The 13,119-nt window shown below is 36.3% G+C and overlaps 1 protein-coding gene across 7 annotated transcripts in view; it reads left to right on the top strand.

Moving 5' to 3' along the window:
* Positions 1 to 13,119, top strand: part of grb10a (growth factor receptor-bound protein 10a) — a 117,559-nt gene that overhangs the window by 11,373 nt on the left and 93,067 nt on the right. For 3 of the 7 annotated variants that reach the window (XR_012394549.1, XR_012394550.1, NM_001004287.2), the window contains exon 2: positions 10,847 to 10,935. The exons of 3 other annotated variants lie outside the window; for them this stretch is intronic. Coding sequence is in view for 1 of the 4 variants with exons in the window: in NM_001004287.2 (NP_001004287.1) it covers positions 10,885 to 10,935 (51 nt within the window). In the remaining 3 variants the exon portion in view is untranslated. Of the gene's footprint in view, positions 1 to 10,846; positions 10,966 to 13,119 lie in introns of all 7 variants that reach the window. One more of the 7 variants, XM_073930781.1, reaches the window with a different exon arrangement.

Genomic DNA, 13,119 nt, shown 5'->3' with positions numbered 1-13,119 from the left:
CTGTCTGCTTGTGCTTTGCTCTATACACAACGGTTCTTGTCAGCTCTTGTGCAGAGCGCTACCCAAAACATTGGTGGACCATATCGGTATGTGGCAGCTTTATATAGTGTCTGATATCTTGACAATAACAGGTTGGATTACGTAACCAAAACAATAGAGCCTCTGTCAATCAGCTCTCAAAACTATGGGAGGTGAAGATAAATGAACTGGAACCACTTGAACTTGGAAAGTCTTGCTTTTTCTTGTGTGCAGTGGATTTCAACATCAAGTTTAGGCCTCTGTCTCTCTTCATTCTTTAAATCACCAGATGATGCCAAGAATGAAACCTGGTGAACTTAAAAAGCACAGAGGCAGTTACAGAAAGTCCATTTGTCATGCATCTGGACTTTGCACAAGCTTTAAAGGGTCACGAAACACCAAAACACATTTATTCAGTTGTTACCATTCATGAGTTTGTCCATGCCACTAAAAAAAAAAATATTAGGACACATATAATTTCCAAAAAAAAAGTGAAAATTAGTTGTTTTTGTGTTTTTCTTTCAAATTCATTCTTCCGGTTTGAAAAAAAGTTTAGATGCTACATCATGGCAATTAGATCCTTGTGTAAATTCCAGCATGGAGACTGGATGTCTGTACCGGTGGGTACAATGTGATGTTTTTGAGTTTTCATCATTAATTCAAGAGAAGGACTTGGTTCGAACCAATCAGCTGGCTCTATTTTAAACGAGGTGCAACTTCATTAATATGCGTAATAGCTTGGAAGACTGTTTTTACCTGTTACGATGTTCAGACAGCAGAGACGCTATGTTTTGTTGCCAATCGTAATTAAAACTAGTGGAAGTAGAAGAATTGTTTGAAGATTATAAATGTGCCGAAATGAAGGTTTTGTTTCTATTTTCCGGCAATGGGAGTGCAGCTGGTGTTTGGACCCACATGTGTGGATTACAGTAGTCTGCTAACATGGAACAAAAATATGTTTTTGAGGAACATTTTTTTAACCCGAGAGCTTTTAGCATCTGGAAATCGTGAAATCCGGATTTGCCGCTAATCTTCTTCTTAAAAAAAAAAAGACACTGTTCCAGTTTGTGTTGATTGCCCTGTCTCTGCGGATGTGCTAAGTGTGTGATCAGTGTTGTTTGTTTATGTTTATACAGATGGCATAGTTAGTTAGTATTGTCAGCAGTACTCTTTCAGTTTTTAAAGACATACCTTAGTCAAAATGGTTAAGTTACTAAGTTTACAGTATGTTAAAATCACTACAATATTATGGACTGAAAGACCCGCTGTAAATGCTGCTTTCCAAATATAAACATGTAAACACCTTACTATTACCGTCGTGTAGGATTTTCGCCGCATTTTGTGTCAGGATAGTTTATACAAACACGCCTATCTAACACTACATCTAAATTACTAAGAAATACGGAAGGTTTTTTCTCTCATAAAGAAAGCGGTATCAAAAATTCCATTAAAACAACACCCTTCCAGCAGTTTCTCGCATCCAATATCTCGGTTGTCATGGGGGGGATGCATAAAATGTTCCTATATGAAAATGAAAGTGCCAAACTGCAGTTAAAGTCGACAAATCAAGAATGAAACACTCAAAATTAGATGAAAATATGAAGAAAATTATTTAAGTTAAGGCAAATAATTACTGATGTCCATGTAAACATAGTCATTGTCTATCTCCCCTCCATCTTTGTGTTGCCTCTGAAAATCAGCTTGTGCACATACTAAAACTCCCCTTTTCATGCAAACCCTTCCCTCTTTCGCCACTCGACACTCACTTAAACAAAGCTGGACTCATCTACTTTTCTGACTTTTTTCAAACTAGCGGTGTAAAAACACCCTGCTAAGACGGGGGGGTTCATGGCACTTTAAATCCTTTAACTATGGCGATTTTACAAGTTTCGTCAATATTTGGCATTAACCTGTTTAAGTCCACAGCTACAGTTTCTGAAGTTCATAGTTGCCATTTTCCATTTAAAAGTAAATTTCTACATGTTATCCATGTTTAAGTTCTCAATGACATGCAAGCAAATAATCAAAAGAAGATTTCAAGAAAAAAATATGGGAATTGATTTACTTTGTCACATAAGGCTTTCAACTTCCTACCCCTAATTTAAGGATAAAAAGCGAGACAGGCCTTTCCAAAAAAAAGGCAATTTTCATGTTACTAAAAATGTTTCATTTATTTTTTTGTTAACAAATTTATAAAAAAAAAAATTATGAAGGTCTCAGATTCATCCAAATAAAGTAAATCTTTCAAGAGATCTATAATGTTTTTGTATACTTTGTCAAAAGTTCAAGCGGCAACTATAGTTGACGGTGTGCAAATACCTTGTAAGTACATAAATCATAGGAAATAAAATGTGTTAAATTAATAAATCACAGTTATTAGTCTTATTTAATAAGTTTTTCTTTCATATTTACTCAATCTAAACATAACATTTAACCAAGATATTTGCTTTAAAGTAGCATTTTTTTGATGCACAATTTGACACACAGCAAAATCCTCAAAGTAAAATTAATTTCTTGCACTGGTCCCACTCCTACAAAATGTTTAAATAACACTAGAGCAGAGTTAAAATGCTGAGTGAACTGAAATTAATATTCCTGCTTTTAAAAATCAGAATCACTGAAGAAAACCACAAAACTACAACCAAATTCAGTCACAACCTTACGCCCTGCTGTCAACACAGACATGGGGTTTTTCTAGCTTTTTTCTACACAAAAACGCAGTATCAGGTCACTGAAACATACATTTTTGAAAATTCTTGTCAGGTTGAAGATTTTTAAACGTGCCAGGGGCTGTGTTTTCAGAAAATTTACGTAAAACATTTTAGGGCTGCAACAAAGAATCGATTAAATCAATAAAAATCGTTTACTAAAAGCGTTGGCAACGGATTTCATAATCGATTCGTTGTGTTGTGCGACACGGAGACGTTTGATTAAAAAAAAGAAAACTTTAGCTCAGTGCAAAGTGGACTGAACACTGCCTCTCTCCTTCTCTCACGCACTGATACAGAATTCCTCGCCTCAAAGACAGGGATGATGCGGAAAAATCACTACAGAATCCTACTTTTGTTCCATTTTGAGGTGAGAACCGTAAAGTCCCTGGTGCTGGTGTTTGTGTCTGGCGCTGAGCCAGAGAAAGACTGCAGGGTTACGTTGGTTTTGTTTTCGGTTTTCCTGACACATTTAGTGATATACGGTATTAACTCAAAAATCTCTTACCCTAAAAAGATCTAAACTGTTTCCTACAAAAAGACAAAGCATGTTATGTTTCGCAGCTGTCTTTTTTTTTTTCGCTTGATATTATGAGCACTGCTCCATTTAAGCAGTCATAATATGCGTTTAGCCGGGAGACCTCGAGCTGAGCAGAGCTCTCAGTAAGGGGCTGTCGAAAAGTGCTTCTATTTTTTTAAAAACTTTTTTTTTTCGAAAACCAAACCAACTTAACCCCGCTGAAAGACGTGTCATATTATCACAATTGTGCAGGGTTTTAACTGTCTAATACCTAATTTATGTTTTAGATATGTAAATACACACAAGTACTAATAAAACAATAGATTGAGTTTATAAAACACCTAAGGAAGTCTAGCAATCCATTCAAATATAATTTGCCGATGTGTTTTATTCATATCAGATACACGTTACACATAGTAAAAGTAACTATAAACTTGAATACGCTTCTCTGCGTGTTCAGCTTTTTATGAATGAGAAAGCGGCCGCAAGTAAACATGGCGATGTCCATCTCACATTATTGGTCACAATCACTCACATGCTACTTTGAATTGGAATATCAGGTAGATGATGACAGGATGAGCAAGCATGTGAATATGTTGAATTAAAACAGAAAAAAACTAAATAAAGGGGATGCATCTGTCATACTTCGCTGTTGTGGCTGCCGTGTGTCACGTGACAAACATGATGCGTCGTCACAGAAACATTTAAGGGTAAATGTTCTAAAAAAACGGACTCCCGGGCCAGATAGAATCTTTTAGAGTTAAACACATGTTTTATTCACTTGCCTTTTTTGGTTCATTCGTTTTTCCATCTGTTGACATGTATAGCTGCACTGCAGAAAACTTTCTGCGTCTTGCTTCGTAATTTTGTCTCATTTCCAGTTCAAATATTTAAAAAATCTTACATCAAGACCAGAATAGAAAAATGGCATGAGTGTTGCTGAAAACTTGTTTGAGATTATATCTTAAGATAATTTTCTTACCCCATTGGCAAATAATTTTGCTTGTTTTAAGCAAACAATCACTTAATTTTGAGGTTAAGTGATTTCTTATGCTATTTCATGTGTCTAGTGTCTATCTTAATTTAAAAACCTTTAGATATTTGGATTGAAAACAGGACAAAACTAGTTTTTATTTTATTATTAAATTATTACTATTATTGTAACAGCGCAGGGATGAGCTTTTTTGAATAAAGGGTTGAAAATTAATACTTTTTTGTTTTTTTAAATCCAATTATTCGAAAAAATAATCAACAGATTAATCGATTATTAAAATAATCGTTAGTTAAAACTTGTGTATGTGTGGACATGGATTATGAACTCAACTGAAAACTCAATAAATCTTTCAAAGTCTCAGCTCATCAGGATATTTTAACAAATCCACAAACAGAATCAGCAGCTTTACTTGTTACTAAGCTGTCTGACTATTTCTGTCTGATGTCAGTATTTATTTACACCAGTATTTACTTTAATTATTGACTTTTATTCGTCTTTTTGGCATAATAGTCTGTTGGGTAAACTAGTGTGTGTTTCATCACGTTAAGACAAATAGATTCATTCTGTTTGTTTTATTTTTATGAAATTATATGCTAGATAATTTTCAGGAAGTTCATAGTAAATAGCTGTCTAATTTTAAACATAATAAATGTGTTTATATATATATATATATATATATATATATATATATATATATATATATATATGAATTGAAATTTTAAAAGCAGTTGTTTTAAATTAGAATGCTAAATATTCTCTTCCTATTAAAATTTTACTACACATTTGCCTACCGGTCACTAAATTGTTGCGTATTCAAATACAATTTTCTTGAAAAATAATCAAAAATAAATGAAAAAAGATCTTCTTATAGCACACCATTAACAAGGATACATGCATGAAATCATAAAAAAATTGGCAACAAATGAGTTAACAAATTACTTTATTGTTGAATTATTGTTGAAAGCCAAGCGCATGTTGTTTTCAGTCTGCGAAGCTTTTTGATAAAACGTTTCTAAAAATGTACTTAAACTTCTTGCATTTGAACCACCTTTGCCGGCCTAATAGAGACAACCTAAGAGTGTGGTCTCAATCATCAGCCAGAATCTGGGTGTGTATGTGTGCGAATGTGTGTCGCTTTTCTTCTCTGTCAGTGTAATGAGCTTGGTCATTGATGCGTAGCGGGCCTGAACGGTCTTTCAGTGCTGGATGTTAATTTGATGTTTTGGTGCCGTGCTCATGCTGTTCAGCTGCTCCAAGGTTGAGCCCTGGGTCCAGCTTTTAGCACCACACTTTTGGGCTCACCATTCCTCAGTTTGGATTTTCATGCAGTGCTAAAGTACCCTGTCAGAAAGCGCTTTGGTGCTTCCAAGCATGTTGGATCAAAATGTTCTGGGATGGAAATCAAAACACTGTCTCAGTCTACTCGTTTTCTCTCTCTTTTTTTGGACTTTCTTTCATTCTTTCCCAGTCAGTTGATCCTGCTCACTTTTTAAGCCCCACCCCAGCACAGCCCCCCCATCTCTAAGTTCCATCGAGATCAGTTTGAAATGGCAAAGTGCTACTTTAAGTAGTAGATTCTGTCGTGTAGCATGCTGTGTCTAACCAGCTGGCTGTCAAAGTTCTGCAATGAACTAAGAATTACAGTCCCAAACTGCTCATATGAGTATCACGGTCATTTACAACATTTAAAAAAACTATGAACATGCTACCTTACATCATTTGCATTGTAAACCCATTGTTTGAGTTTATGCAGCTAGAATGCTACATTTTATTACAAGAATTGAATATGGGTCTGCAGTGGCGTAGTGCAAAATGCACTGTCTACACCTGGTCATATTTTACTGATCGGATTTTTACTCCTCCCAAAATATGAAAAATAAACCTGTGAGAGTATGTTATAGGCTATGTTACATAGATATATCAGCACTAATGTGCAATAACATGCTAATAATATGCTAATAGTGCTAGGATGCAGCGACTTCTGTTGTTCACGGGATTTTACAATTCTATCCCGTTATCATCCCTTAAAGGAATTTTCCTGTATTTTTCATATTTTTAATCTTTCTATGAAAGGTGGCAGTAAACAATAAAAAGGTGATCCTCCCTATATGCGACCTATACCGCCAAACCACAAGGGGACACCCCTTGCTCCTAAATGTGAATCTGTTCTGTGCTTTCATTTTATTTAGGCATGAAAACACTTTGGAATGAATATAAAAATGATTGAATTTCCTTCCTTGCCATTAGAAGCGCCAGTTCATGTAGTGGTGCGTGACTCTCAGATAAGCTCCATAGTGATAAATAGACGCTGTTTCCCAAGCGCATTCGGTAAACTCTATTTGAAGAGGAGCGAAAGTGGACACTCTGGGTTTTGGGTGTGTGTTTTAACAGACAGATAGACATATTATTATTATTATTATTATTATTATTATTATTATTATTATTATCTGAACATGTCAATCTTGCTGGGTTTTCTTTTAAACAAAACAAATTTAGTCTTAAATGAGCTTAAAAAGTTAGGAAAAATGAGCATAAGAAGTTAGTATGCCTTATTTTTTCATTCCATTGTTGACATGAATGGATCAAATTGAAACCAAAAAATGTAATAAAACAAACATCCCAAATTTTTTCGCTCTAAATGAATAGGAAATTAAAATATAGCATTTCTTGCGTTTACAAAGATAGGACGTTTGTTTTTGGAAGAGTATTGTATTTGTATGACAAAAATTATGTTTCTAATAGTAATATGGAGCCTAGATTAAACACTGAGCTTTTTTTCTAGAAAATACAAAGTGTACAGAGAGAGTAGCCTGCAAATTAAAAAATGTGTTTTTCTGAACAAGACTTAGCTTACCGTTCTCTAAATTAAATTTTGTATCGGACACTTCAGTTGACAAAGCCTAGTTAAATTAGCATGTTGCACTTTGAAGATAGGATTTATATCCACTTAATAGAGACACATTTATGTGGTCAAATATAAATAGCACTGTTTTCACAAATTAGATGCAACCCGAGAACACACATTAAGTGACCAGTTGTAAACAGGCCCTGTATGTATTATTCAGAAAATAAGTTATTAGCCATTCAACTGGATGTTAGCTAAGTGAACTGCAGCCAACAACTCGAGCACATTCAACATAAAAGAGACTGAATGTGAATCAATGCCCTGATTTATTCATCAGCCATCACAGTTTTTTTGCTCTGGAGTAAAAAGAATTTGGAAATTCCTTTTTGCAGTAATATATTATAATCAAATGTCCAGATCCCATCCACACTGCTCAAATAGAAAAATGGATTGAAGTCTTGCCTAGAATTTCTATTAAATACAATCTTGATTATTAATTTCATGCAAATGGTTGAAATACAGAAAAAAATATTTGCCAATACTTTCATTGTGACCTAACATTAAGCTTTAATACAAACTGTAAATAAAAGCATCCGCTGTCATTCAGTCTTTTTAGGCCCAATCCCAATTCAGGTTTTTTTTTTTTTGTTTTTTTTTACCCCTAACCCTTCCCCTTGGCTCTTGAAACAGATTGTGAAAGCAAAGGGCTTCAAATTTTACCCCTAAGAAATGGGATATCACTACAACACACGCCATCATATGTCATCGCGATCTTTTACTTTATTTCAGGTTGTCGATGGCGACTGCTGTAGTTATCCCAGTTGTTTTATTTTTTTGGTACTTATCTTCAGGAAATCACTGATGGCAATGATATCATGTTATCATAATGATATAATGTGCCAATAAGCTTGTCACTATATTGTGAATTTACACCGTGGCATTTTCATCTGTGTAATACATGAAAACAACATTAACATTATACCAGGCACTGTAGAAAGCCCATTCCCAGCCACTAGTCTTTTCTGACAGGGTATTCCAGTGAAAGATGTGAAAGTATGTTGTGGGACTAAATAAGTGTTAATATTATGGATTATAGATAGTGAATTTTAATGTTATTTTAAATAGATTTTTTAAAGCATGACAGTAAAACACGAACGCGGTTATAAATGTATTGAAACATGCTTGTTTGATGTAAAATTCATAATAATGACAAAAAAAATACTAGTTTGTTCTTCCCTGACTTCCGCGTGAAGCCATGCTGCCGTTGTAGATGGTTTATTCTGGAACATTTTCGTACCTGTTGGGTTCGAGTGTGGTCCTGAAGAATCTCTGTTTCAAGGGCTATCTAGCCCTTTAACTTGGGTCCTGTTTACACTAATATGTTGCAGGTTTTAAATGGCATTTTAGAATAAAAACAATTCATGTTCACGCTGGAATTTCATCTAGAATTTTTGAAAAGATCTCTGTCCACTCTATACTGCTAAAAACGCACATCACTTTACCACACACACTGTGGCATGCACTGCAGCGTATGTGGACGTCAGAGCTTCAGGCAGTCAGCGAGTGCTTTGAGCACACCTCCTCAGATGAGAGCAGCGCAAGTCAGACAAGTCATCAAGAATCTCTACTGCTGGATCTCATCTCACTATAGTTGTTAAATTTGATATTTTATTCGTCTTGTCTCTATCTAATGACTCTTTGGTCTGTTTAATCTATTACTTGTTCCCAGGAAATGTGTTTTGGCTGAGCTCAAAGCTGAGTTAATATGTTAATTAATGTACCACGTGTATTATAACTATTAACAATTATAACTATTTATATTTCCTATTTAACAAAATATTTATAAAACTGATATTAACAAAAGAGAGGGTATGTTTCGTATTTTTAAAAGAAAATGAAAGGACGCAGTTATGTTATAGCTCTGTTTTGTTATAAATATGCATACAGTGAAGATGACGGTCATATAATTATGTTGCTACATGATGCCTTAACATTTTTGGTGTCTGTTAGGTTAAAATAAAAGTGAAAACAGGCAGTTCCTCATATCATCTTTTCAATTTATTGTTAAGATAGTGAAACAGCGTAGCCATTGTAATGTGAATGACATTTTAGAGTACACTGTTCCCTTTGAAAGATTTACTCAACGTGTCCTCGGGAGTTTGTTTTCCATATCAAACTTGTGAAGTCTGAACTTACAAAGAAGGGATGCATGACTGAACTTTGTGTACTTAATATCGAAAAAAAGCCCCAATTAGAATGTCTGCATCCACGCCTCCATTTTCAGATGTCTCCATTTTTCCCATCTACACTGAGACGCAGCAGCAGCATTTCTTAGCAAAACCCCCCTCCTCAGCATTTCCAAAATGCTCTGTTTTCAGGGCTTGAAAACTCTGGGGTAGTGTGGATGGAAAGCATAACCGTAGCAAAAGTTATGCATTTAAAGACTAAAACATATTAGGGCGTACTCACACTATGTACAGTTGCCTTGAACCGGGCCAAAGCATGCTTGTCCAGCCCGCACTCACATTGCATCTGGGCTTGGGCACGCTTGCGTCATAGATGATGCGCTGTTCTCCACTCTGCGATTTCGCTCAGCACAGTGGAGATTTCTTTAGTTATATCGTTTAAGTCACTTGGGATGCGGTGACATGCAGTCAAATATTTCGCCAAACAGATCAGCCACTTTTGACGCTCATAAACAATAATAGAGTCCTTGTGCTGCAGGAATTAGGAGGTTTGCTGAAGGTGCAGCTGTGAGGGGTTTGTGTCTTTAATAATCTAACACAGCTTGTGTTCATTAAACAGTAAGAATAATTATAAAACCATATGAAACAGCCCGGCAATAGTCACGTCTCGTCTGCAGTTTCGGGCTTAGGCGCGCTTTGCACTCACACTACAAGCGGACCATGCCTGAGCCCAAGTGAACCACGTTTTGACACACCTTTTCCAACCGGACCAGGGCCGGCCAACTGTACCGTACCTGAGCCCGATTCCGAGCGTTCGCACTTCTCAAAGGATCTGGGAAACAGGCCTGGGCACAGTCCGGAAAGCATAGTGTGAGTACGCCCTTAAGCCTGGTTTATACTTCTGCGTCAAGTCACCGGCGTAACCAACGGCGCATGCAGCGCGCATAGCTGTGCATTTATACTTCTGTGCGCTGTCTCTGTTGGTCTGCATCAACACTTCCAAAACGCTAGTTTTTCGGTGAGGTGTTAATGTGTCTCTGTGTCGAGTTTCTTCGCCTGTGTTTTGTTTTGAACGCTTCCGGGATGTACAAGTGGCTCAAACTCACTCATTTAGAGGCAGGAACCGGCGGACGTGCAACAACTTTAACTATGAGGTAAACACAAAACAAAACTTTTCATCAGGAGCTCTTTCGCGTGACTCCACACTTTTAAACAATCTCTCCATTGGGCTCGCGCGGCTCTCGGTCCCGCCCAGACTCGTCAGCGCTACCAAGCCAACCAATCACAGAGCTTGTACTATGCGTCATTGCAATGTGTAGTTACATTTTTTGAGAGGTGTAGTCAGCGACAGCCACGGCGTAGGACTGTGCGTCAGCGCCGTAGCATAGCCTTTAGTGTAAACTGGGCCTTAGCCTTACACCTTCAAGCTAAAGAGAGTTGGGGTAAGGGGAAGGGCTAAGGGGTAGAATTGGGATCAGGCCTTATACTGTTTCATATTAATTTTACTATTGATCAAAATTGAGTTTCAAGAAATCATTCTCAATATTATCTCTGGCTTTTTTTTTTTTTTTTTAGGTACATGCGACAACTCCCTTCAGTTGCGGTGACTGAGTATGGCCTTAGCTGGATGTCCAGACTACTTCCTCCACCATCCAAACTACCAGGTAAACTCTAGCTTAGTTTAGCCTTTATCTGTAAATGCTCCCTCTGAGGCAATAGGATCTACAGAGCGTTCCGGTTCAGCGGGGCACTGTGTCAGTGTTTTCTGACCGTACTCTAATGACTCCTCAAGCGGAATATTCATGTAAAACCCAAACATACACTTGCACAAATCCTCCTGAACCAGCACACATAGGCTCGTCGTTTCAGTGCAGCGGTTCCCAAGGGCTCTGTGGCATGTCCGCATGCCTTTCATCGCCATGGCGTTGCCATGGTGCCACACAGCTGACATGCAAAGTGGCGGGTGTTGCTATTTATACCCGAACTGCGCAGTCAGCCCTCTCTCTATGCTTGACTCTTCTTGTCTTATTTCTCTATCTAATATAATTTTTTTCGTTTATCAATACAAACTTCTAATCCTGTCCACGAACGGCTTTTTTCTCTAACCCTCCCCCATCTTCCCTGCCCCCACCCGGGACATCTATACAAGTTCTTGTGAACGTGGCTGAGCTTCAGTGTATACAGTGAGGGCAGGGGTGCGAGTTGCCCTCTGTCTGTGGCCGTATATAACTCTGTAGGGGGTTTCTCAGAGCCACAGGCACCAGGCCTGGATCTTCCCAAGCAGAGGTGGGGACAACACAGCCCCTATACTCACTTTAAGGAAACAAAACACATAGGAATTGCACAAAGGATGTGCTTTTTGATCTTTTTGAAGCCTAAAATTCTTACAAATAATTAAAATCTTCAAAACTACCTTCTCTTTTCAGAATCTTGTTTGAGTTTATTTTTTGTTTAGGTCGCATATGGCCCCTTTTAAAGGGACAGTTAACTCCTAAATGAAAATCTACTCACCCTCAAGTGCTTTCCTGTCTTTGAGTTAATGGTAAGTCTATAAAAGTTTTCATTCATGAGTGAACTATTTTATTAAAGTGGCCACATATAGATAATTTTCATAAATTTATCAAATTAACTTTTTTAATGAAGAAACTAAGTATTAGGGTTGAGCGATTTGGCCTAAAATCAAAATCTTCATTACTTGAACATTTTAACTCGATCATGGTTAATGAATGATTATTTTATTCTTATATATATGTAGATTTTTTTGCCTGTGCTGACAAGTTTTGTAGAGTAAATATGCTCTCATATTACAAGTTGAAATTTTTGAATGAAGGGTACATTACTTGATTTTAAAATAATAGAAGGAAACTCGCACTCAAATCTACTTTCTGTGAATATTTACTGAACAACAACTGATATTAAAACACACATTGCCTAAAACGAGCAGTCTTTTTGTCTTTTAAAAACATGAAAATAACTAGCTTGCACTTTTGGATACAAAATAAATAATTTTTAGTGCTTTTCATATTAAATGTAGAAAATAAGCAGTAACTCTTCTAAGTAAAATGACTCTTGTTTTTTCTGTAAATAATATTTTAAACAGTGCATTTCTTGCTACTTCTGTAAACAAATATTTCAAAGTAATTAATAAATTTAATGTAATGGACAATATGCGGTCTCAAGGCATCTCTAGGGCAGTTTGTAATCACACCGTCAATTTAGTAAGGTTTAAAAATGGGTCCATCATCTTACTTGACCAGAGACCATTTGGCTGCAAAATGGCTGCAGAAGAGTAAATCATCCGCAGACTTTAAAGGCTAATTTATACTTCTGCATTGACTGATCGCTGTGACCCACGGCACTTGGCTTGCGTGTATTGATATACTCCAGAGTGCTGTTCATCAACAATCATCAACAATCCCAATCTCAATAAAACTTTCTATTTAAAAAAATAGCATTTTAACTCTGTTAACAATACCATTACCATCCTTACAGTAGCATTTGTCTAAAAGTTTTTCATTTATTTACTGCTGAGGATACTAACCACACCTATATTTTTAATTATTAAATTATTATTATTGCATTATTAAATGTATTAAATTATAGTAATTTTTTTTCTTAGGGCAAGTGAAAATCTATTCCAACTTGGATATTCAAAAAACAAAACAAAAAACGTAGCATTTAGTCCTGTATAGGTCTAAAATTTCATCCACAATGATCTTAAAAATGTATTAAGTCTTAAATTTAACCTGCAAAAACCTGATATTATAGTATGTTATGTAGGATTTGTTGTATTTATTTTAATTTAGCTTTATCCTAGTCATGTTTTTCCTGTAATTTTTGCCTCCTTT

Source organism: Danio rerio, chromosome 19, assembly GCF_049306965.1.
Source record: "Danio rerio strain Tuebingen ecotype United States chromosome 19, GRCz12tu, whole genome shotgun sequence".
Classification (NCBI taxonomy): Eukaryota; Metazoa; Chordata; class Actinopteri; order Cypriniformes; family Danionidae; genus Danio; species Danio rerio.
This window is presented reverse-complemented; position numbering and strand designations above follow the sequence as displayed.